At 43.9% G+C, this 26,212-nt stretch overlaps 4 protein-coding genes across 4 annotated transcripts; all 4 read left to right on the top strand.

Moving 5' to 3' along the window:
• Positions 1 to 781: 781 nt before the first annotated feature.
• Positions 782 to 2,123, top strand: LOC131101857 (pro-opiomelanocortin-like). The gene is made up of 3 exons (XM_058047245.1): positions 782 to 929; positions 1,175 to 1,295; positions 1,411 to 2,123. The coding sequence occupies exons 2-3, from the start codon at positions 1,179 to 1,181 to the stop codon at positions 1,867 to 1,869; spliced, it is 576 nt and encodes a 191-aa protein (XP_057903228.1). The 5' UTR covers positions 782 to 929; positions 1,175 to 1,178; the 3' UTR covers positions 1,870 to 2,123.
• A 3,558-nt stretch (positions 2,124 to 5,681) lies between these two features.
• LOC131101913 (CD209 antigen-like) lies at positions 5,682 to 8,298 on the top strand. The gene is made up of 5 exons (XM_058047319.1): positions 5,682 to 5,889; positions 6,117 to 6,233; positions 6,970 to 7,325; positions 7,399 to 7,514; positions 7,588 to 8,298. The coding sequence occupies exons 1-5, from the start codon at positions 5,793 to 5,795 to the stop codon at positions 7,766 to 7,768; spliced, it is 867 nt and encodes a 288-aa protein (XP_057903302.1). The 5' UTR covers positions 5,682 to 5,792; the 3' UTR covers positions 7,769 to 8,298.
• Positions 8,299 to 15,620: 7,322 nt separating this feature from the next.
• LOC131101912 (C-type lectin domain family 4 member M-like) lies at positions 15,621 to 19,506 on the top strand. The gene is made up of 5 exons (XM_058047318.1): positions 15,621 to 15,826; positions 16,056 to 16,172; positions 16,926 to 17,281; positions 17,355 to 17,470; positions 17,560 to 19,506. The coding sequence occupies exons 1-5, from the start codon at positions 15,730 to 15,732 to the stop codon at positions 17,738 to 17,740; spliced, it is 867 nt and encodes a 288-aa protein (XP_057903301.1). The 5' UTR covers positions 15,621 to 15,729; the 3' UTR covers positions 17,741 to 19,506.
• Positions 19,507 to 19,551: 45 nt separating this feature from the next.
• Positions 19,552 to 24,694, top strand: gnb3b (guanine nucleotide binding protein (G protein), beta polypeptide 3b). Its single transcript, XM_058047317.1, has 9 exons — positions 19,552 to 19,933; positions 21,104 to 21,219; positions 21,301 to 21,446; positions 22,705 to 22,768; positions 22,862 to 23,018; positions 23,091 to 23,157; positions 23,215 to 23,416; positions 23,519 to 23,735; positions 23,955 to 24,694. Exons 2-9 carry the CDS (start codon positions 21,151 to 21,153, stop codon positions 24,059 to 24,061), a joined length of 1,029 nt encoding a protein of 342 aa, XP_057903300.1. The 5' UTR covers positions 19,552 to 19,933; positions 21,104 to 21,150; the 3' UTR covers positions 24,062 to 24,694.
• The last annotated feature ends 1,518 nt before the right edge of the window (positions 24,695 to 26,212 follow it).

Raw genomic sequence — 26,212 nt, 5'->3', positions numbered from 1 at the left:
AGGTACACCTGTACATGTTTACCACACTAGTTGAGTCTGGCGGGCTAACTCGCCGACCCCCGTGTGTGTCATCATCATGCTATTAGCTTTGTTCTTCCGTAGGGACCTAATGGACGTTCAAGGCCCCCCCTAATGGCATCTAGCGTCCTGTTTACCTTCCAGACGCTCCATTAGATGCAGAAAAGCCAAGAAGGAAGTTTCATTGTGGCCTTGTGTGCTTTAATGTGCTTTTAATAGAAAGGATAGAAAAAAACGTGGCTCAGCACTGCTGATGTATTTGTTTTCATAGCTGACCTTTGGACTCATCGGGGACGCGTCCTCTCTTGTCCACTGCGGCCGAGCGTCCATGTGACACGGAGCAGGTGCGGCGGCGAGGAGGACAGGCGACAGGAAGGTGTGACGAGGTGACGGCGGAGTGTTAATCTTCTTGTTTTGCAGACAGACGTTGACATTTCATGGAACGTACAGCCTTCCGGTGCGGTTATTTATTTTTTTTATATAAGTTGCAATGTTTGTGGAAGAACAAACATGTGACATGAGTAGACAAACATGTTAAAAATATATATATGAATATCAGGGGTGCTGGGATGAGGGAATTATTACATCATACTCATAACATAAAAATATATATTCTGCATCTCTAGTAAATCTAATATCTAAACTTTACTTATTATTTATGAAAGGTCAACCACATGCGTGTCACTGTACCAATTATTGTGATGACCACGCTGACCATGAAGATGTTTGTGTGTCTGCAGGATTTTGGCTGACCTTTAATTTGATTGCAAGCATCAAAAGGGGAAAATGGAGGCATGACGTCATCGTGTGTGTGTCCTTGGATGGCGAGGATATAAATTGAAGGGTTCCGCGTTGACAGTCCTACCAAAAATCGTCTTCATCCATACGCTTCAGCTCGAGTGGAACAGCGGGTGAGTCTCCCTGACGCGTCTTTTCATTAGGATTTATTTATTAGCATTTATTTATTACGTTTATAAATTTATTTATTACGTTATTAGCTTCACCAAAGCTGTTAGTATTTTATTATTGTTGAAAAATACAATTGCTGTTTTTTCATAGCTTATTAGTCCTCCATCCATTCTATTTTTTCATCTGCTTTTAGATGTAAGTCGGTATTTTACTGCTGTGTCAATAACTCATCATATCTTCACGGCAGGAGAATGTGTCCTACTTGGTCATTGGTGGCGGCGCTGCTGGTGGGCGTGGCCACGGGATCTGCCAGTCAGTACTGGGAGAATCCCAATTGTCAGGAGGTCCAGTCAGAGAACAGCGCGATGGTAACGCCAGGGTTTCCCAAATATTTATTCATTTAGACGTCATGTAATATTACATAATATTACATATTACATATTACTGTCATGTAAAACAAAACATCTCCTCCCCCCCCCCCAGGACTACATGCAGCTGTCCCGTGCCGACCTCAGTGCCGAGAGGCCGCTGGTCCCGGGTGACGCTCACCTGCAACTGGTCTCTCCTGAGTCTCCGCCTCCTTTGCCTCTTTCCAAGCGTTCCTACTCCATGGAGCATTTCCGCTGGGGGAAGCCGGTGGGCGTCAAGCGCCGCCCCATCAAAGTGTACATCGCCAACGATGTGGGAGAGGAGTCCAAGCAGGTTTTGAGGAGGCGAGAGCCGGCCGAGGATGAGCAGCCGGAGGAGGATGAGCAGCATCTCTCAGGGGGGGTCTACCAGAAGAAAGACGGCGCCTATAAGATGAAGCACTTCCGCTGGGGCTCCCCGCCGGCCGCCAAACGCTACGGCGGCTTCATGAAAGGCTGGGATGAGCACAGCCAGAGGCCGCTGATCGCGCTCTTCAAAAATGTCATCAACAAAGACGGCGAGCAACACGAGTGATGATGTGAGGCGCTTTACTTTGTGTCAAATTCAACTGAAATCTCAGATTTTTCTCAAGAATATAAAATACTGTATTGTCTATTTTTAGGGCTGTCAAATGATTACAAATGGTAATCAAATGAATTAAGCATGATTAATCAGCATTACGTCTGACATATGCTACCATTATGGTTATTGAAAGAAATATAAAAGACATGACAGGATGATACTGGATGTATTAACCAAATAAAGTGGAAATTTAACTCAAACGAAAAGACAGCACTCATGTCTTACAATCTATTTACCCAACACTCCTTTTTTTTAATAGCAGCGCAACACTTTTACTGAGACAAAACTTACAACCATAATAAAACACTACATGTTTAAAAAACAAAACAGACATCATAAGGGGTTAGTATGTTGTTTTTTTCTGTTTTTTTCAACTTGTTTCTAATGCACTTTTTTGGTCAAAAAAACAGGGGAAACCTCACACACACTCAACAAGGGCCCCAGAAGTATCCAAAAGTGGCATGAAATGCAAGAGTTTGAGGGCTGTGATTTTTGACAAAAAACGTATGGGGTCCAGTATGTCGTTTTTTTTGTTTTTTTTCTAATGCACTTTTCTGGTTTAAAAAAACTGGTGAAACGTCACACACCCTCAACAGGGGCCTGAGAAGCATCCAAAAATGGCATAAAATGCCAGAGATTGAGGGCGGTGATTTTTGACAAAAAAACATAAGGGGTTAGTTCGTATGATGTTTTTTTTCAACTTGAAAAAAATGAACTAATGCACTTTTCTGGTTTAAAAAAACATGGGAAACCTCACACACCCTCAAAAGAGGCCCCAGAAGCATCCAAATATTGCATAAAATTCCAGAGTTTAAGGGCGGTGATTTTTGCCAAAAAACGTAAGGTATTAGTTAGTATGTCGTTTTTTTCTGTTTTTTTCAACTTGTTTCTAATGCACCTTTCTGGTCACAAAACAGGGGAAACCTCACACACACACTCAACAGGGGCCCGAGAAGCACCCAAAAACGGCATAAAATGCCAATGTTTGAGGGCGATGATTTTTATACAAAAAAACGTAAGGAGTTGGTATGTTGTTTTTTTCAACTTGCTTCAATGCACTTTTCTGGTCAAAAAAACAGGGGAAACCTCACACACCCTCAACAGGGGCCCCAGAAGCACCCAAATATTGCATAAAATGTAAGGGGTTAGTTTGTATGTCGTTTTTTTTCAACTTGCTTCTAATGCACTTTTCTGTTCAAAAACATGGGAAACCTCACACACACTCAACAGGGGCCTGAGAAGCATCCAAAAATGACATAAAATGCCAGAGATTGATATATTGCATAAAATGTAAGGGGTTAGTTCGTATGTCGTTTTTTTCGTTTTTTTCAACTTGCTTCTAATGCACTTTTCTGTTCAAAAACATGGGAACCCTCACACACCCTCAAGAGGGGCCCCAGAAGCATCCAAATATTGCATAAAATTCCAGAGTTTAAGGGCGGTGATTTTTGCCAAAAAATGTAAGGGTTTAGTTTGTATGTCGTTTTTTTCCCCGTTTTTTTCAACTTGCTTCTAATGCACTTTTCTGGTCAAAAAAACAAGGGAAACCTCACACACCCTCAACAGGTACCACAGAAGTATCCAAAAGTGGCATAAAATGCAAGAGTTAGAGGGCGATGATTTTTGACAAAAACCATAAGGGGTTAGCATGTTGTTGTTTTTATTCAACTTGCTTCTAATGCTGTCCGATCCAATATGGTGCAATATCTTTCAATATGATGCAATTCAACATGATGCAAATAAGCAAAGAAAAAAATGGAATTCAGTATGGTACTAAAAAAGGATTTGGCCTTATTCCTTTTAGGCACTTAAAGGCACTTCAGTAAATTCAACAAAAGTGCTGTTTGTCTTGTTTTACCATGCACCACTTCTTGATCATTCTTTTTGCCATCTTAAAACAGCAACAACTTTTCAAAAACAACTTTCTTCACACTTTTACATTGACTATGCAATTACAATAGCAGTGGTTCAGTGGTGGAGTAAAACAATTAAACAACAATTACTGCTGTACAAAATACACTACAAAGTAAAAGTGACACTTTCAACAGTGGAATCAATGTTTGTTTATATTCCTGTCTGCAAAACATACTGCTAATATGAATACACTAGGAGCTAGGCTAATACAGCAGTGAGGACAGAAAGGTAAAACAACTTATGCCCTTTTTAAATTCAGGAAGAAGCCGAATGTTCTGCTGGGACACTCGTAAGAAGGGACACTTGTTGCAGGGGAAGATCCACTTGTTCTGACCTGGTCTGCTTGGTTTTCCCCCGGTGTCCGAAGAGGAACTAGAGGGGGGGCCGGGGACGTGTGGTGTACCCTTTTTAAGGGGGTCTGCATGTTTGTAGTGCTGCGATTGTATGGCTTCTTTACGCTGCATTCATATTCTGCATCCATACATACATAAACACATACAATCATACATATACACATACATACATAAACACATACATTCATACATAAACACATACAATCATACATTCATACATAAACACAGACATACATACACACACATGCATAAAAACGTACATACATAGGCATACACTCACATACATACATACACACGCACATACATACACACATACATACATGCATAAAAACATACATTCATACACACACACAAACACATACATACATACATAAAAACATACATACATATACACACACATACATACATACATACATGCATAAAAACATACATACATATACACACACATACATAAACAAATCAATCCATCCTCACCTTTATATATTGGGATGACCTTGGCAACTTTCATTAGGTTTGGAAATTCACCTGTTACAAGGGATACATTACATATATATGTTATTGTGATATATTATGTATTAGCATCATATAATACTACTGTTATTATATAATACTACTGTTTATTCCTTCTGGTGTTCCCCTAACATCCAATCAATCAAGAAAATGTTAACATATTGGTACCTCCCTCACAGACCATGTTCTTGTGCTAATTTTTTACAATTTGTTCGCTAAAAGTTTTATCAAAACAAAAAGAGGAAAATAAAGCAATAGAAGACGTGCTATTGCACAGAGAGCCAACAGGGGGCAGCATCTCACAGGCGGCTCCGACTCTCCATCAGGACCACTTTATTGTGTTAATGCTTTAAACGCGTCAGTAGGGGGAGCCAGTTCCAAAGTGTACCTTTATACCAAACTTATACGTATTGATGACCAAACTTATGTATTTATTCTTGCTCCGTCCTTGTGCCGTGAGGTGTTCATGTTCACTCGTAATTGCGAGTTTTCGGAGCTAATTGTTTTCATTTGTATTCACGTCTCCGGTGTTACATACTCAATACAAGGTATTAAATGTATGTGGTTGTAAAACACATCATATTTTTGCTAAGTGCTGGCACGTGATGAAAGGGGAACAGGAAGTGTCCTGCTATCCTCTTCAATCAAGAAAACGCGTGTGAATGTTCCCAACTAGTCATGTCCTCTTTCGATCACGTGTTATACTTGCATGATTATTTTTGATGACAGATGAAAATTTTTGCTTCCTGTCTCGTGACAAAGTGAATACTGTTTGTGCAACACGTCTAAACATGACCTCGAGTGGTCCTCACGTTCCCGTAAAATCCTCGCATGGACACAAGAGTCTCGGGCGGCCCACGGCGGAAGCCATGCAGTGGTTCCTTCAAAGTAAAACATACATTTGTGGCGAGGCGACGGAGACGTGCTTTTTCTTTTGAAAGGATTAATCGGAAGTATGTTGTAATACGTAGGTAACTTGACGCGATGGGCTTAAAGGCGGCGCATCGACGAACATCTTCAGTGACTGTAACTTCTCTTCAGCTCTCAACTTTACAAAAACTTTTAGTTAGACATTTTTTTACACTTTACACCGAGTAGATGCCGAGCATCGGCTCCCCGGCTGGATCCGAAGGGATGTTCTCCAAACTGATTGACGAGGAGGCGTTAGACCGCAGTCCAGATGTGCATCGGAACGGTAAACACTTTCTCTAGATGTTGCAACAAGGACGTCACAAGAGAAGGCTTTACATTTGGATATGAAAAAATGCTGCTAAACTCGAGTCAAAGGTCAACAAAATGGATGCATGACATTTCAATGTGAAAATAACAGTAGGGTAAAGTGATACTCTCCTATAGGAGAGTTCATTATATATAATGATGTCAACTGTGGAATGAAAGTCACCCCCACCCCTCTTCCCTCAGCCCACCCGGTGAGACTCCTGATGACCGGCGGGCCCGGGAAGTACCGCCTCGCCACCATCTGCTTGGCTACGCTGTGCGGCGTCCTGCTGATCTCCATCATTGCCGTCAGCGCACACTGTGAGCACGCCGCCTTCGAGGCCTCTCGTGGGTCAGAGTGTGGCGGAGTTCCGAATAAAAGGAAGAAGTCTGCATCTTCCACCGCAGGGCTTCTCCGTTCTCCTCCCGTGCTGCTCCTCACGGCGCCACACGCAAGCAAAGCAAAGCACGTTTATTTTTTACAAGTGGCTACAAGTCATTTAGTCGGTGTTATTTTTAACATTTATTTAATTATATTGATATTAATTATTCCATTAAATTCATTTAAAATATCATGTATTTTATATTGATTCTGAGGTAAAAACATGAAAATAATAACAATAAATAAAAATAATACTAAAATAAATAAAATAAAAATAGTGTCATATAAAATGAATATAAAAGCCTGAAAATAATATTGTAGTGTAATAAATAAGTAAATCTTAATATTTAATTTTTTATGTAATTTATTTTAAATTTTTTATTAAAATTGTATTTATTTATTTTTTATTTATTTTTTATTACATATTTCTATATATTTGGCCAATTATTAAATATTATTTATTTTTATTACATATTTATATATATTTTGCCAATTATTATTAATTATTATTTATAATTATTAATTATTATTACTATTAATTATTTCAAAATTATCACATTTAAAATGCAATTAATATATTAATTTGTAACATTTATTTAAATCAATTAATTCCATGCATCTTTTTTGTATATACAATATGGCTACTTAAATATGTGTTGTTTGTCTCATGCACAGACAAGAATAAAGCAGCAGGTGGCGCTGCAGTGCAGGATGTGGACGCTCTGAGCGCCACCATCAGCAAGCTGCAGCAGGAAAAGGCGGAGTTGCAGAGCAAACTGGCCGCCGAGACCGCAGCTGCAGGTAGAGGGCGCCACACGGGGTCGCCCGGCGTGAACGTGGAGGTGTCTCAGTCTACGGTCCCCGCCAGAACGCGGGCGACGCCGGCGCCCATCGTCTGTCCGATGGAGTGGCTCCTCTTCAACGGCAGCTGCTACTTCATCTCTCGGCTGTCCAGGGACTGGCCGGAGAGCCAGTCCTACTGCGAGAGCAAAGGAGCTCACCTGGCCATCATCCAAACAGCTGAGGAGCAGGTACGTCCGGTCCCGGTCCAAGCCCGTTTGATCACGAGCAACGAGGCTGACCAGTGTGCACGTGTGTGTGTAGACGTTCCTGTGGGATCAACTTCCCAGAGGCCACTGGAACGCGTACTGGTTCGGAATCACTGACGGCCACACAGAGGACAAGTGGACCTGGGTGGACGGGACGCCGCTAGTGGGAGGGTCGGTACCGCCCGGCAGCTAGAAGGGGTCAGGGTGGGAGAGGGGTCTAATTCCTGTGTGTGTCTCTGTGAAGCTTCTGGGAGGAGGGAGAACCCAACAACCACATCAACGAGGACTGCGGCTACATGGTGAAGACCCGGGTCCTGGAGCGGGTGGCGATCCGAAGCTGGTACGACGCCCCCTGTGACATGTACCGGCCCTTCATCTGCGAGATGGAGATGGGCGGAGCTCGCAGCACCGCCCTGCCACACTGAGAGGGGAGGGGTCGTGGAACTGTACGTCATCACGTGGAAACACAATTTAGATTGCGGAAAATAGCCTTAATGCTGTGATGTTGGAAGTGTTGGAATGGGTTGAATAATGTAGGAAAATGACATTTAATGGGAATTTACGGTTCGGAAAATGTAAAATCTGATATTTTTGGCACATGGAAAATAATTAGCCTAAATGTTTTGATGTTGAAAGTAAATGTTTTATTACAATACTGTAACTATTCTTTAGAAATCACACCGTTTTTGAATGTTTAATACGAGCTGCGATTTGTCCTACTTTTTGGACGGTTATTGAACGCAGCATCTACCGTTCTCCGATGTATGGTTGTATTTTGATGTATTTCCCCCCGTTTTCTTTCATCTCATATTTGCTCCCGAATGCTAATTGTTGATGTGCTCTCATTTCATTTTGTTTGTTAAAATGTCATGATTTATTTGTTCATTTTGGTATCACGTGACTGTGATTAGGGAACTGCCCACATGCTCTAATTAATATATATAAAACAGGTGAGCCCGTGTGTGTGGGTGCTTCACTCAGCTCTGAACAACGTGTGCCGTGTGTTATGTGCGTTTAACGTTGGGTAAAAGAACTCTGCCAACAGGTTATGGGCCCAGGTGAATCCCATAACACAAAGTTTGAAAGTCGGTGAAAGGTGAAAGTCGCAACTTGTACCGCGTGCACCTGAGAGCTAAAGGCATGAGCAGAAAGGAGAGGGAGACAGCGAGTAGCCGCTGGGCGAGGCTCATTTTTGACGGTGACGAGAAAAACTACGAAATATGGGAAACCAAGTTTTTAGGCCATCTGTGCCTTCAAGGATTGAAAGACACAATATTGAACGAGCCCGACGATGCAGACGAAGAAGACGATGGGAAAAACGCTGAGGCTTACGCGGAGCTCATCCAGTTTTTGGACGACAAAAGCCTATCACTGGTGATGCGTGAAGCCGCAGATGATGGACGCGGTGCGCTGAAGATTCTCCGTGAGTACTATGCTGGAAAAGGAGAGCCCAGAATAATTAACTTGTATACAGAGTTAACCTCACTGCAGAAGTCGCCAACCGAGGATGTCACAGAGTATGTTATCAGAGCAGAGACTGCGATTACAGCCCTGAGAAACGCAGGTGAAGCGCTCAGTGATGGACTTTTAATAGCAATGGTGCTGAAGGGGTTACCAGAGACATTTAAACCTTTTGCCATACATGTAACCCAGAGGGAAGCCAAAATGACTTTTGCTGAGTTTAAGACAAAACTCCGAAGTTATGAGGATGTTGAAAACATGCGCGCAACTGTGTCTGAGGACAATGTCATGAAGGCAAGAACACAGTTTGGCACAAAGCGCGCGCCCGCCGGAGTAAAGGACAGCAATTATATGGACGTTGTATGTTACAAGTGTGGTGCAAGTGGACACATTGCCAGATCCTGTTCGCGCAGACGATGGTGCCATCACTGCAAAAGCAACACACACAACAGTGCCAGCTGCAGGCGGAACAAGCAGCGGGATGACGTGCGTAAAGCAGCCGACGAGACTGGGGGCAAGGAGTATGCATTTCGGATATGCGACTCTGAAGAACCAGCGCTGGATGTCAAGAGGAAAGGCCTGATGGTGGATGCAGGTGCGACGTCTCACATAATCACGGACATCGCAAAGTTCAAGAAGTTTGACAGCAGTTTCCAAGCCGGGTCTCACTGCGTGGAGCTGGCTGACGGCTCCAGATGCAGAGGAGTGGCCAAGCGCAGAGGTGACGCGGAGGTGTGGCTCATCGACAGCGGGGGCAGGAGCTTCCGAACAACGCTGAGGGGTGCCTTATACATCCCAACGTATCCACAAGATATCTTTTCAGTGAAAGCTGCCACTTCCAGCGGAGCCACTGTGACCTTCAGTGGGAAGAAAAATGTGCTGCTGCACAGAGACGGTACCAAATTCCCCATACACATACACAACAAACTTTATTATCTGCATACATCAGAAAACATGTGTAAGACTAATGACCAGTGTAAGAAAAGCCTTGATTTGCAGAGTTGGCATGAAATCTTAGGTCATTGCAATTTTGGAGATATAATGAAACTGAAAAATGTTGTAGATGGAATGGAAATTAAGAATGAAGGTAACAAACCTGTTTCACAGTGTGAAGTATGCATTCAAGGGAAGTTTGTCCAAACTAGAAACAGAGGGCCAGATGTGAGGGCTAAAGCACCTCTGGACATGGTACACACTGACTTAGCAGGTCCTATAGATCCAGTGTCTAAAGATGGTCATAAATATGCACTTTCTTTCACAGATGATTACTCTAGTGCAATTTTTGTTTACTTTTTGAAACACAAAAGTGACACTGTACAAGCAACAGAAAAATTAATTGCTGATGTGGCGCCCTATGGCAAAATAAAATGTATGAGATCTGACAATGGCACAGAGTACACATCCAGAGAGTTCCAAGCATTAATGTGCAAGATGGGTATTAGGCATGAGACTTCCGCTCCATATTCTCCACACCAAAATGGTACAGCGGAACGCAATTGGAGAACCCTGTTTGAAATGGCCAGGTGTATGCTAATAGAGAGCAAGCTACCAAAGATGTTGTGGACCTATGCTGTCCAGACAGCTGCTGTGGTGAGAAATAGGTGTTTTAATAGACGTACAAAACAGACACCTTACTACATGTTAACAGGCAGACAGCCAAATATTGCCAGAATGCAGAAATTTGGACAAGTGTGTTATGCTTACAAACAACAAAAAGGAAAGTTGGACTCTAAATGTGAAAGGGCCATTTTTATTGGATATGATAAAAATAGTCCGGCCTACATGGTGTACTATCCTAGCATCAGAAAAGTACAAAAACACAGACTTGTAGAGTTTGTAGTTAAAAAGAATGAGGAGGTACTGGATGCAGATGATGATTTTGACATTCAAAATGAGAGAAAATGTGTGACAAGCCCACTAGCTAACCCACAAGTGATAGAAAGTCAGGAAGTGTTCACAAACAATGAAGCAGAAGTGAAAGACGAACAAAATGCTCAAACAGTGAAGTCAGAAAATGAAGAAGGTAAACAGGAAGAATACAAACCTGCTGAGAAACGTTATCCTGATAGGGAGAGAAGAAAGCCTGACTATTATGGTGATCATGCATGTGTTTTTGAGGAGGATATTACTAATATTGACTACTGTTACAGACTCCTGTGTAATGTTCCTCAAACATACACAGAAGCAATCACTTCAGTTAATGCAAAACAATGGGTTGATGCTATGGATGAAGAAATGCAGTCACTACAAGACAATGTAACTTTTACCTTGACCACTCTTCCCAAGGGTAAAGATGTAGTGGGGGGTAAATGGGTTTATGCAATGAAAAAGAACATTGATGGATCAGACAAGTACAAAGCCCGATATGTAGCCAGGGGGTTTAGCCAAAAGAAAGGTGTAAACTATGATGAAACTTTCTCCCCTACAGCTAATATGACCAGTGTCCGGGTATTAGCACAGAAAGCAGCACAGGAGCAGCTAGTTGTTCACCAGATGGATGTAAAAACTGCTTATCTTCATGCACCAATCGAGTGTGAAATTTACATTGAACAACCTGAAGGTTATGAAGTTGTATCAAAAGAAGGTGACAAATTAGTGTGCAAACTAGAAAAATCCCTGTACGGTCTAAAACAGTCAGGACGCAACTGGAATAAGATGTTGCATGATTATTTGTGTGAGATGAAATTTGTACAGAACCCAGCCGATCATTGTGTTTATAGCAAAATTACTGAACAAGAAAAAGTGCACCTAATCATATGGGTCGATGATTTGATTATTGCTGCCAATGATGATGATGTCTTACAATGTGTTAAGGAAATGTTGAAACTCAAGTTCAGAATGAAAAACTTAGGTAAACTAACACATTACCTGGGTATTGACTTTGAACAGTCTGCAGATTGTGTTAAGATGTCACAATGCAAATATGTACAGAAAATACTGAAGAGATTTGACATGTTAGACTGTAAAGCCAGAGCTACCCCTTGTGAACAGAAACTTGACTACAGCGATGATGCTAAACTAATGGATGATGTGAGGAAATACAGAGAGGCAGTTGGGAGCTTAATATACTTAGCAACATGTACAAGGCCAGACCTGAGTTTTATAGTGAGTAAACTATCTCAGTACTTCACTAGACCGACTACTGATCAATGGACAACGGTAAAGCATGTGTTGAGATACTTAAAAGGTACTCAAAACAAAGAACTTTGTTTCAAAAAGCACAAAGGTGAAAACACAATCCATGCTTATAGTGATGCCAACTGGGCCGCTGATATTGATCGAAAAAGCACGACAGGTTACTGTATCAGCCTGAACAAAGATGGGCCATTTGTTTCATGGAAAACTAAAAGACAACCTACAGTTGCACTCTCTACTTGTGAGGCTGAGTATATGGCTTTAGCTGCGACCATGCAAGAGTGTCTGTATTTAAAACAGCTTCTGAAGTATTTTGATGGACAGGTATACAGGTGTTTAGTCTACGAGGACAACCAGGGCACTATAGCTCTAGCCAAAAACCCTGTACATAGGCAAAGATGTAAGCATGTGGACATTAAATACCACTTTGTGAGATCAACCTTACACACTGATGATGTGACATTGGAATATTGTCCAACTAATGAAATGGTTGCAGACATCCTCACGAAACCAGCCAGCAAGCTGAAGTTGATGAACTTTGAAACCTTTATGTTTGGTGAATGAACCATGGACTATGAACAACTAATGAACTCTAAACTTGTGATTTTTGCGTGAGCATTGGGAAAAAAAAAAAAAAAAAAAACCTGTGAAGTTTATGTTGACATGATTCTTGTAAAATGTGAGCAAGTGGGGGTGTTGATGTGCTCTCATTTCATTTTGTTTGTTAAAATGTCATGATTTATTTGTTCATTTTGGTATCACGTGACTGTGATTAGGGAACTGCCCACATGCTCTAATTAATATATATAAAACAGGTGAGCCCGTGTGTGTGGGTGCTTCACTCAGCTCTGAACAACGTGTGCCGTGTGTTATGTGCGTTTAACGTTGGGTAAAAGAACTCTGCCAACACTAATACTATGCGGGAATGCATTAAGGTAAGATTTGATGACTCTGAGTGCTAATGTGCATAATTGTGGTAGTTCCATGCTAAATGGCTAACGCTAGCAAAACACAGAAGTTCAGCCACGGTTATCACATTGACAGCCCGTCAATAGCAGCTGGAACTCCAATTTAGCCGGCAGTTCAATGCCAAAAAAGATGTAAAAATGTTAAAACCACTGGTTAGTTGGGACACTTTTATGCCAAGGTAGCACTGTATATGACAATAATAATAAAAAACAATACCTGCACTGCTCCAGTCTCCGGCAGGCCATGTAATCCGTGAAGTCAAAACACAGCGACAGTAGATCCAAACGGCTTTGAAGCTAACTCTACCAATCTCAATACTCTTTTCTTTCTCCATTTCGGCTCAATATTAGTTATAGCTTGTGGCTACAGTTACCACACGTCAATCAAACTACGGTGTGGGCCGAGGGTCAAACAGGAGGAGCGCACGTCGAAATAAATTACCGCCTTAAAAGGGAACTTCCGTTAAGCTGTCATTAATGCGTTAAATTAGTCATAATTTGTGTTTATAATATATGTATTACAAGGCCCTGGCATGCCGTATGATAGAAGTTTGGACACACCTTCCCTCCTGAGACTTGCCGCACAGGCCTATGCTGTTGCTCTTCTTAGCCAGCAGGGGGCGGTAAAAGCAGCCAGCGGCTCCATCAGTGTGAAGGCCAGAGAGGTCACACAAGAGAGATGAAGATGAAGACATGTCACCCCGTGCATCTTAGTGGGACAGATATGTCCACACTTGATTTGCTTTGCAACAACTTATGTTGTATGGCTTCTTCACGCTGCCTTCTTTGCAAATGACGGACGTTTTGTCAAGCTTCCCGTCGTTCTTTGTGAATCCATAGTATTTCCAAACATGGAATTTAAACGTTGCGGGGGGGTTAAATATAGAAAATATAAAAACTTCCTCGCTGCTGCTTGGACACGAACGTCCATGCTGTTTTACTAGTAGTTGGATGTGCCTCACGGCTTCCGTCCGTATTCAATTCAAGACACGAATGAACAGCATGTGTGGCGAGGTTTAACATTAATAACATGGCGCTTGCATCGAATTTGACCCATACCCACAAACGCATCGCGATGAATCTAGATTTCACCCGTCAATTGCATCCACCATACCCAGTGAATGAGCCAATGCACTCGCATCGCGCACATGCGCATCGATACATCGATTAATATCGATTATTTTCCACACCCCTAATACATACGTACATAATATACACATACATACATAAACACATAGATACATCCATACATACATAAAACACATACAATCATACATTCATTCATAAACACATACATACATAAACACATACAATCATACATATACACATACGTACATAAACACATACATACATACATAAACACATACAATCATACATATACACATACATACATAAACACATACATACATACATAAACACATACAATCATACATTCATACATAAACACATACAATCATACATTCATACATAAACACAGACATACATACACACACATGCATAAAAAACGTACAAACATAGACACACACTCACATACATACACACGCACATACATACACACATACATACATGCATAAAAACATACATTCATACACACACACAAACACATACATACATACATGCATAAAAACATACATACATATACTCACACATACATAAACAAATCAATCCATCCTCACCTTTATATATTGGGATGACCTTGGCAACTTTCATTAGGTTTGGAAATTCACCTGTTACAAGGGATACATTACATATATATGTTATTGTGATATATTATGTATTAGCATCATATAATACTACTGTTATTATATAATACTACTGTTTATTCCTTCTGGTGTTCCCCTAACATCCAATCAATCAAGAAAATGTTAACATATTGGTACCTCCCTCACAGACCATGTTCTTGTGCTAATTTTTTACAATTTGTTCGCTAAAAGTTTTATCAAAACAAAAAGAGGAAAATAAAGCAATAGAAGACGTGCTATTGCACTGGAAGCCAACAGGGGGCAGCATCTCACAGGCGGCTCCGACTCTCCATCAGGACCACTTTATTGTGTAATGCTTTAAACGCGTCAGTAGGGGGAGCCAGTTCCAAAGTGTACCTTTATACCAAACTTATACGTATTGATGACCAAACTTATGTATTTATTCATGCTCCGTCCTTGTGCCGTGAGGTGTTCAAGTTCACTCGTAATTGCGAGTTTTCGGAGCTAATTGTTTTCATTTGTATTCACGTCTCCGGTGTACCCCTGGGGTTACATACTCAATACAAGGTATTAAATGTATGTGGTTGTAAAACACATCATATTTTTGCTAAGTGCTGGCACGTGATGAAAGGGGAACAGGAAGTGTCCTGCTATCCTCTTCAATCAAGAAAACGCGTGTGAATGTTCCCAACTAGTCATGTCCTCTTTCGATCACGTGTTATACTTGCATGATTATTTTTGATGACAGATGAAAATTTTTGCTTCCTGTCTCGTGACAAAGTGAATACTGTTTGTGCAACACGTCTAAACATGACCTCGAGTGGTCCTCACGTTCCCGTAAAATCCTCGCATGGACACAAGAGTCTCGGGCGGCCCACTGCGGAAGCCATGCAGCGGTTCCTTCAAAGTAAAACATACATTTGTGGCGAGGCGACGGAGACGTGCTTTTTCTTTTGAAAGGATTAATCGGAAGTATGTTGTAATACGTAGGTAACTTGACGCGATGGGCTTAAAGGCGGCGCATCGACGAACATCTTCAGTGACTGTAACTTCTCTTCAGCTCTCAACTTTACAAAAACTTTTAGTTAGACATTTTTTTTTACACTTTACACCGAGTAGATGCCGAGCATCGGCTCCCCGGCTGGATCCGAAGGGATGTTCTCCAAACTGATTGACGAGGAGGCGTTAGACCGCAGTCCAGATGTGCATCGGAACGGTAAACACTTTCTCTAGATGTCGCAACAAGGACGTCACAAGAGAAGGCTTTACATTTGGATATGAAAAAATGCTGCTAAACTCGAGTCAAAGGTCAACAAAATGGATGCATGACATGTGAAAATGTGAAAATAACAGTAGGGTAAAGTGATACTCTCCTATAGGAGAGTTCATTATATATAATGATGTCAACTGTGGAATGAAAGTCACCCCCACCCCTCTTCCCTCAGCCCACCCGGTGAGACTCCTGATGACCGGCGGGCCCGGGAAGTACCGCCTCGCCACCATCTGCTTGGCTACGCTGTGCGGCGTCCTGCTGATCTCCATCATTGCCGTCAGCGCACACTGTGAGCACGCCGCCTTCGAGGCCTCTCGTGGGTCAGAGTGTGGCGGAGTTCCGAATAAAAGGAAGAAGTCTGCATCTTCCACCGCAGGGCTTCTCCGTTCTCCTCCCGTGCTGCTCCTCACGGCGCCACACGCAAGCAAAGCAAAGCACGTTTATTTTTTACAAGTGGCTACAAGTCATTTAGTCGGTGTTATTTTTAACATTTATTTATTTATATTGATATTAATTATTCCATTAAATTCATTTAAAATATCATGTATTTTATATTGATTCTGAGGTAAAAACATGAAAATAATAACAATAAATAAAAATAATACTAAAATAAATAAAATAAAAATAGTGTCATATAAAATGAATATAAAAGCCTGAAAATAATATTGTAGTGTAATAAATAAGTAAATCTTAATATTTAATTTTTTATGTAATTTATTTTAATATTTTTATTAAAATTGTATTTATTTTTTATTTATTTTTTATTTATTTTTTATTACATATTTCTATATATTTTGCCAATTATTATTAAATATTATTTATTTTTTTATTTTTATTACATATTTATATATATTTTGCCAATATTATTAATTATTATTTATAATTATTAATTATTATTACTATTAATTATTTCAAAATTATCACATTTAAAATGCAATTAATATATTAATTTGTAACATTTATTTAAATCAATTAATTCCATGCATCTTTTTTGTATATACAATATGGCTACTTAAATATGTGTTGTTTGTCTCATGCACAGACAAGAATAAAGCAGCAGGTGGCGCTGCAGTGCAGGATGTGGACGCTCTGAGCGCCACCATCAGCAAGCTGCAGCAGGAAAAGGCGGAGTTGCAGAGCAAACTGGCCGCCGAGACCGCAGCTGCAGGTAGAGGGCGCCACACGGGGTCGCCCGGCGTGAACGTGGAGGTGTCTCAGTCTACGGTCCCCGCCAGAACGCGGGCGACGCCGGCGCCCATCGTCTGTCCGATGGAGTGGCTCCTCTTCAACGGCAGCTGCTACTTCATCTCTCGGCTGTTCAGGCACTGGCCGCAGAGCCAGTCCTACTGCGAGAGCAAAGGAGCTCACCTGGCCATCATCCAAACAGCTGAGGAGCAGGTACGTCCGGTCCCGGTCCAAGCCCGTTTGATCACGAGCAACGAGGCTGACCAGTGTGCACGTGTGTGTGTAGACGTTCCTGTGGGATCAACTTCCCAGAGGCCACTGGAACGCATACTGGTTCGGAATCACTGACGGCCACACAGAGGACAAGTGGACCTGGGTGGATGGGACGCCGCTAGTGGGAGGGTCGGTACCGCCCGGCAGCTAGAAGGGGTCAGGGTGGGAGAGGGGTCACCGTTGGAACCGGTCTAATTCCTGTGTGTGTCTCTGTGAAGCTTCTGGGAGGAGGGAGAGCCCAACAACCACATCGACGAGGACTGCGGCTACATGGTGAAGACCCGGGTCCTGGAGCGGGTGGCGATCCGAAGCTGGTACGACGCCGCCTGTGACATGTACCGGCCCTTCATCTGCGAGATGGAGATGGGCGGAGCTCGCAGCACCGCCCTGCCACACTGAGAGGGGAGGGGTCGTGGAACTGTATCACGTGGAAACACAATTTAGATTGCGGAAAATAGCCTTAATGCTGTGATGTTGGAAGTGTTGGAATGGGTTGAATAATGTAGGAAAATGACATTTAATGGGAATTTACGGTTCGGAAAATGTGAAATCTGATATTTTTGGCACATGGAAAATAATTAGCCTAAATGTTTTGATGTTGAAAGTAAATGTTTTATTACAATACTGTAACTATTCTTTAGAAATCACACCGTTTTTGAATGTTTAATACGAGCTGCGATTTGTCCTACTTTTTTGACGGTTATCGAACGCAGCATCTACCGTTCTCCGATGTATGGTTGTATTTTGATGTATTTCCCCCCTTTTTCTTTCATCTCATATTTGCTCCCGAATGCTGATACTATGCGGGAATGCATTAAGGTAAGATTTGATGACTCTGAGTGCTAATGTGCATCATTGTGGTAGTTCCATGCTAAATGGCTAACGCTAGCAAAACACCGAAGTTCAGCCACGGTTATCACATTGACAGCCCGTCAATAGCAGCTGGAACTCCAATTTAGCCGGCAGTTCAATGCCAAAATCATCAGAGAGATGTAAAAATGTTAAAACCACTGGTTAGTTGGGACACTTTTATGCCAAGGTAGCACTGTATATGACAATAATAATAAAAAACAATACCTGCACTGCTCCAGTCTCCGGCAGGCCATGTAATCCGTGAAGTCAAAACACAGCGACAGTAGATCCAAACGGCTTTGAAGCTAACTCTACCAATGTCAATACTCTTTTCTTTCTCCATTTCGGCTCAATATTAGTTTTAGCTTGTGGCTACAGTTACCACACGTCAATCAAACTACGGTGTGGGCCGAGGGTCAAACAGGAGGAGCGCACGTCGAAATAAATTACCGCCTTAAAAGGGAACTTCCGTTAAGGTGTCATTAATGCGTTAAATTAGTCATAATTTGTGTTTATAATATATGTATAACAAGGCCCTGGCATGCCGTATGATAGAAGTTTGGACACACCTTCCCTCCTGAGACTTGCCGCACAGGCCTATGCTGTTGCTCTTCTTAGCCAGCAGGGGGCGGTAAAAGCAGCCAGCGGCTCCATCAGTGTGAAGGCCAGAGAGGTCACACAAGAGAGATGAAGATGAAGACATGTCACCCCGTGCATCTTAGTGGGACAGACATGTCCACACTTGATTTGCTTTGCAACTTGGTCCAATTTCTTGTCTTACTTTACCCACTTTGACCTTGAGTGCCAACTGACCTTGAGGAAATGCCCACTTCCTGTCGTTTGCGTGCCGGCTTGCATTCAACTGGGACTTCCTCCCAAACGTTTGACTGTATTTGTCCGGCAGGGACAACTAGGTGAAACGGTTCTACCTCCAACATGGCCGCCGCTAGCAATGCATTTAGGTCCTTAGCGGTAAAGTTAAGGTTTGATTCCTGATCCACTTCGCTGTGTGTCAGGAGTGACGCACGTTTCGCCCCGCCTGCTCTAATTCCCTAACGAGATTGCTGGTCCCCGGATATCCCATTAGACCCTGATTAAGTGAGCTCAGCTCGTTAGCACTGACAAATTGACACCCACCTCCCACCAAGCAATAATGCTCCCAGACGCGCCATCAAAAAGTGGGCGCCCCCCTAATGTCTGCAATATGTGCAGCGTGATATTATTAAAAGTCCTAAATCGAGCCCCGGGGGTCTGTACGGGATCTGTCCTGTGATGGATAGCTGATTAATCCAGGGGGTCCCCCGCCTTTCACCCCCCAAAGGGGCTCCAGCCAGTCCCGAATGAGGACCAGCGCTAAAGGAACTTGGATGTTCTCCTATACTTCGTAGAACTTTAATTGCTTCTCATTCTCTCACATTTCACGTCCACCTGTCCCTCTTTCTCCGCCCTGCGGGACGACCTCATGACCTGCTTTCCTCCTCCTCCCACCTCCCAATCGGTTTACCCTCCTCGCCACGCTCCCGCTTGCTCTCCTCGCCTCTCTATTTCCATCTTTGAGCTTTATCCCTTCATCCCTGATCTCCTTCATCCCCTGCAATCCTCATCTGCGAGCGACCACAGACAAGGAGACTCTTCCACCAGCGAGCAGTCGGCGGGGGAGAGCGCGTCCGAGCAGCCAGCAGTCGCATCCTGGGATTGTGGACAACCTCGACCAGCTGCCGAGGACGGACGTTTGGAAAGGTGAGCGTGGTCTTCTTCGTTGCTTTCCGTTTCTTAGTCACTGAGCGCTGGAACACCTCCACGCTTTTGTTGCACAAGTGCTTGCATCTTCACAGCACACAAACGTCTGCTGAGGGACAGCTGTGGAGGTTCTGCACCCGAGAACCTCAGGCTGGACTTTCTCCTTCTTTCTTCTTGCACCTAGCAACTTCACCCCAAACATACACGCCTAAATGTTTTATGTTTGATGTTTCTCCACCACCGTCCTCCCGCCTGCTCTATCCCGGCACAAAGAGCACGCAGTAATCGGATGACGGGATTTGACCGCTAAAGCTTCCCATGAGATCTCCTGAAGGATTTAAAGCCCCGGTAGAAGCACACCTTCATCCCCTCGGTCACCTTCCCGCCCCGTGTCCTCCACATGGCGCCCCGTCACCACTTCCAGGATCTTGGATGTCATTATGTGACATACGAGCTCAAAGTGGCCTGGACAGCAAGGATGCTAATGAGCAAGCGTCTAACGTAGCTTTTTTTGATGTTAAAAAAGGTAATAAGTTCTAGTTACTTTGCGGGAAAAGTTATTCATTCATAAATTCACAAGTTACCAAGACAAAGTGAGTGAAAAACCGTCAAATATGCAAAACAAATTGGTGTTGTTGAGAGATGTTTGATGAGATTATAGAGTTAGAATGAGCTGATGACTTGCAATTCTCTACCCGAACGCTAGAGGGCAGCGTTTCCCTGCCAGAGAACAAGCACAATTCCTGTAGGATAGCTGCTTAGCTTCCTTAGTGGACAACGGCGACCCATCCGGATTGTTGATATTGATATCAATTCATAATAATGCGGTACATTTCACTGTCGGCCGAACTAACGCCCTTCGTTTTAAGCTTAGCTCGGTTTTGTTCTGCTAGCTTAGCATGCACAAAATGTCATTTTTCTTCACACGGTCTCTGCTTGGAAATGCTTTGGATTGCCAGTAGGGAAAATGGTGGAATGTCGTCCTTTTTGCATCCCGGTGCGGTGGTAGCGCTAACAGCATTAGGGGGATTACAGCAGTCAGGTATGCGTCTAATCTTTCATGTTCCAAGGTGTTCTGGATCAGCGTATCCAGGTCACCGTGACGCCATCTTTGAGTCGCGTGATGATGTCATCACATTTCCTGTCCCGTTTCTCTTTCTGTTTTCCCAGTTGAACTTTTGGTTTCCTGCCGCTAACGTCCCCCAGCAACTGTCGCCATGGCAGCTGAGAAAGCTGAACTGGATGCGCTGAAAAAGGAGTGCGACGGCCTCCGCGCCCAAATTGAGGTGAGCGCTTTGCTTTGGTCGCAAACGAATAAATCACCGAGTCAAACGCCGTCTGTCCCTCGTCTTTGTCCGTTCTGACAGACGGCCCGCAAGGCCGTGAACGACACCACCATGACGGCGGCGGCGAGCAGCGTGGCGTCGGTGGGTCGTGTTCAGCTGAAGCAGAGGAAGTCGCTCAAGGGTCACTTGGCCAAAATCTACGCCATGCACTGGGCAGCTGACTCCAGGTGAGCGTCAACCGCCGTCTCATTGGTCGTGAGATGTAAAGGGGGAGGAGCCACGGTGGTCGTCAGTCATAACAGTTCATTTAAAGCAGGGGTCTCAAACTCAATTTACCTGGGGGCCACTGGAGCTAGGGTCTGGGCAAGGCTGGGCCGCATCAGGTTTTCAAAAAAAAACAAACGCTTTTATTAAAAACAGAAAAATACACAAACTTTTTCAGTGCTTTGGTTCCGATTTTCTACAATAAAAGCTCTGATAAAACATTCCACTGTTCTCAAATATCTGAATTTTTATTTTTCTGCACAAAATAAGATGAAAAATAAATAAACAAATCAAGAATAAAGAAAATCAATCAATCAGTAATAAATATAATAATAATAATAATAATAAAACGGCAAATAATAAAAACTTAAGAAACCACATATAGTTGGTGGGTAGACAAATTATTTTTTTCAGATTAAAATGAACAAAGCATTATTAGAGCCCTGTAGACATGACAAAACACGACTATAGTCACATTTATACTCTTTTTATTTACAACATATTGCGCAACTGCAGGGTCTTGAGACACATGCTAACTCGCAAACTAGAGAGCTAGCGACCTAAACGGTAGCCTTCAAGTTATTTCCTTTAAACTTAAATAGCCAAAAACTTACCACTTCCACACGGATAGGGAGGATAACTATTAACAGTTATTTAACCTTTAACATGAACATTAATCAAATGTAATAATTTTTTCTGGGTACATGATACCATACAGCATCCATATCAAACTTGCGCAGGCCGCACTAACAGCCGGGGGCCTCAAACTAGTGTCCCGCGGGCCGCGTGTTTGAGACCCCTGATTTAAAGCGTTTCAAATAGCAACAGTAGATGGTTGAGGACATTTGGGGGTCCTGTGCAGGATTTGAAAGGAAGAATTTCCATCAGTGTTTGTGGGGGGGTGAGGGTGGGGTGGGGGTGGGGGGGCGCATAAAGGCAGCCACTTAGGTCTGGTCCTGGCTTTTTATTCGTGGAGAAAACGCTCCATTCCTGCATTTTCTTTCCAAAATAGGCCGTGTTTTCAGCAGAACAGCCAAGCTGTCCCTGATCGCCCCCTAGTGGCCAGAAGAATAATAATGGGAAGAGCCGGGTACCTATTATGTAAACAACGCGTTCATATTAGTAACAAGATTTATCTTCCCTTTAAGTCGAGCAAAAGTGTAAATAAAAAAGATGCTAAGCTAAGATAACTAGCATAACTTGTGAGCGTGTCTCCCGTAGGCAAATGGTGAGTGCGTCACAGGACGGCAAACTTCTGGTGTGGGACACCTTCACAGGAAACAAGGTGAGTCCACGGGGGTGAAGGGAGGGGGGCGGGGTGTTCCATGAAGACACCCAATCACCAGTCTCCATCACGGTGATTCTTTCCGTTTGCTAGCTGGTTGCCGTGCCGCTGAAGTCTGCCTGGGTGATGAGCGTGGCCTACGCCCCCTCTGGGAACTTGGTGGCCAGCGGGGGTCTGGACAACCTTTGCACCGTCTACAACATCAAGGCAGCCAGCCCCAAGACCCTCAGGGAGCTGGACGCCCACACAGGTGACGCCGCCCACCGCCATTTTGCTTCCTTGCCAAGACGCTGAAAGTGAAACAACTTGCTTTGGTTGCTAGGTTACCTGTCCTGCTGCCGCTTCCTCAGCGACTCGGAGATCCTCTCAGCCTCCGGCGACACCACCTGGTCAGTTTGGTGGCTCTTACGTGAGATGTGAGCTTCTAACTTCCTGTTCCCGTCTAGCTGCCTGTGGGATCTGGAGACGGGCAAGCAGAAGATCGTCTTCACCAACCACATCGGAGACTGCATGTCTCTGGCTCTGTCCTCCGACATGAACACCTTCATCTCGGGGGCCTGCGACTCCCTGGCCAAGCTGTGGGACGTGCGGGAAGGCACATGCAAGCAGACCTTCATCGGACACACCAGCGACATCAACGCCATCGCGGTGAGGACGCCCCCCCCCCCCCCCCCCCCCCCCCCCCCCCAGCTTCGCGTCCTCTGAATGACGAGCCATCACGTTGCGTGTGTTCTTCCCTCCTCGCTGCAGTACTTCCCCAGCGGGAACGCCATCGTCACCGGCTCGGACGACTGCAGCTGCAAGATGTACGACCTGCGCTCCGACCAGGAAGTGATCGGCTACCAGGACAGCAGCCTGAACGCCGGCGTCACGTCCCTGGCGCTGTCCAACTCGGGCCGCCTCATCTTCGCCGGCTATGACGACTTCAACTGCCACATTTGGGATTCTCTGAAGGGGGAGAAAGTGGGTGAGTGGTCCTTGTGTGAAGAATGGGGTTGAACCTCATTCCCCGACACCTTAGTAGCAGCGCTGGGCGATGAGTTGACAGCTCGGGCTTGGAGCTCATCGACTGGCGCTGCTCAACTCTCATCTAACGGGAATGGGTGGACCCGGGTTGAAGGGTCCACCTTGGGTGGATGATGTTGACTTGCCCCACCCTCACGTCTTCACCCTCGTCTCCACGCAGGCGTCCTGTCTGGTCACGACAACCGCGTGAGCTGCACCGGCGTCCCCGAGGACGGAATGGGCGTCTGCACGGGATCGTGGGACAGCTTCCTGAAATTGTGGAACTGACACGTCCCGGCTGGGAATCCCATCGGGAGAGGGAGGAGACGAGGAGGACGAGGAGCCCGGTGGTGTTTGAGGAGGAGGTTTCATCACGAGTGTCCTCTCTTTCTCTGGTCCTCATTGAGCTATGCAAACACAGAAGGTTCCTTCCTAAGCGGCATCAGGACATCCGTGCTTGGCGGAGCGTCCATCAGAGTCTATTGAATGAAATCAATTATTAAAAGCGGTAGTGAGCAGATGATAAGCTCTTACTGGAGCCGTTAAACACATTTAGATTGTTGACAATAAACAAAGAAACTCCTGATGGCGACTGAACAAACTAGTTTCAAACATTTTCATTTGATTTTTTTGTGCAGCAGCCCTGCAAGCGTGTTGACGTCATAGAAAAGCGTGAGATGTACATTTGTATCTGATAGGGACAGACGTAGCACGGACACTTCATGTACAGGGGACTGCACTTCAGTGTCTTCTAAACTAGAGACCCCCCCCCGCCCCCTCCCTTTTACTGTGCAGAACCGATGATAAGCAGATGAACAAAGGGTCAAAGTTCATGCCAGGCCACCATTTTGTAGGACTTTTACGCGTGTGCAATTCCTCTGTAAAAACGATCTTTATAATAAATATAGAATTCTGCATTAACACTACAGTGTGTGTGTGTGTGTGTGTGTGACTCCCTCATGAATATTAATGAGGACATTAATTCATCGACGAATGACAGGAAGCTTAAAAATGGCTCCACTTGGCTTAAAACATTAAAGATAAAATGGTGGCATGCGTATAGCTACCATCACTTTATTCATTCATTCATTCATTTTCTAACGCCTTTTCCTCACGAGGGTCACGGTGCTGGAGCCTATCCCAGCTGTCTTCGGGCGAGAGGCGGGGTACATCCTGGACTGGTGGCCAGCCAATCACAGGGCACATATAGACAAACAACCATTCACACTCACATTCATACCTATGGACAATTTGTAGTCGCCAATTAACATAGCCTTTTTTTAGTCGGGAACTGATATTTTCCTGAAACTTACCTATGTTTGACTGCTAATTACTAAACAATGGAAAAGGTCGGAACAATTCTTTCTGACGAAAGACAGCGGTTTATTTTACGAGGGTGGGTTTGGAACCATTCATTCATATTCTACCGCTCATCTTTGCGGGGGTGCTGGAGCCTATCCCAGCTGCTACACCCTGGCCAGCCAATCACAGGGCACATATAGACAAACAACCATTCACACTCACATTCATACCTATGGACAATTTGGAGTGGCCAATTAACCTAGCATGTTTTTGGAATGGGGGAGGAAACCGGAGTACCCGGAGAAAACCCACGCGGGGAGAACATGCAGGACTTGAACCCTGGTCTCTTAGCTGTGACGTCTGCGCGCTAACCACTCGACCACCGTGCCGCCCAGTCAAAATATTACCAGAGGAAATAGTTATAATTTTACAAGAATAATGTAATATAAGGAAATAGTCATTTTAATCATACTTAATATTTATAATAATATTGTTCATAATATTCCAAGGAGATTAGTTAAGAAGAAAGACAATTTGGAGTGGCCAATTAACCTAGCATGTTTTTGGAATGTGGGAGGAAACCGGAGTACCCGGAGAAAACCCACGCATGCACGGGGAGAACATGCAAACTCCACACAGAGATGGCCGAGGGTGGAATTGAACCCTGGTGCTAATTGATTATGATTTGATTATTTTTGTTTATTATGAGATAAATGTTAAGCTACAAATATGCTGCAATGTTTTCAAAGTTGGAAACACCCAAAGGAGAAGTCGTACAATGTGAGGAGGCTGAACATCATCTTCACACAAGGTCCCAAGAATATTTGGACGCGCTAAACACGCGGACACACACACACACACACACACACACACACACACACACAGGCCAGTGACTGGAAGCTTACGGAATGCAGCCGAGGCATCCTTCCGAGTCACAGACGATTATCCTCCCGTTACCTGAGTTACCCTGCAGGAGACACCCCCTCCCTCCTTCCCTCCCGCCTGTCATGTTGACACGTGGAAACACACACACACACACACACACACGCATCCTGTCAAGCTAACTAGCGCCAGTGTGTGTTGTTACAAGTGACAACATGAATAGTTAATGCAGAGCAGCATGTGCTTAGTGTCACA

The sequence above is a fragment of the Doryrhamphus excisus genome, chromosome 14, assembly GCF_030265055.1.
Source record: "Doryrhamphus excisus isolate RoL2022-K1 chromosome 14, RoL_Dexc_1.0, whole genome shotgun sequence".
Taxonomy (NCBI): domain Eukaryota; kingdom Metazoa; phylum Chordata; class Actinopteri; order Syngnathiformes; family Syngnathidae; genus Doryrhamphus; species Doryrhamphus excisus.
This window is presented reverse-complemented; position numbering and strand designations above follow the sequence as displayed.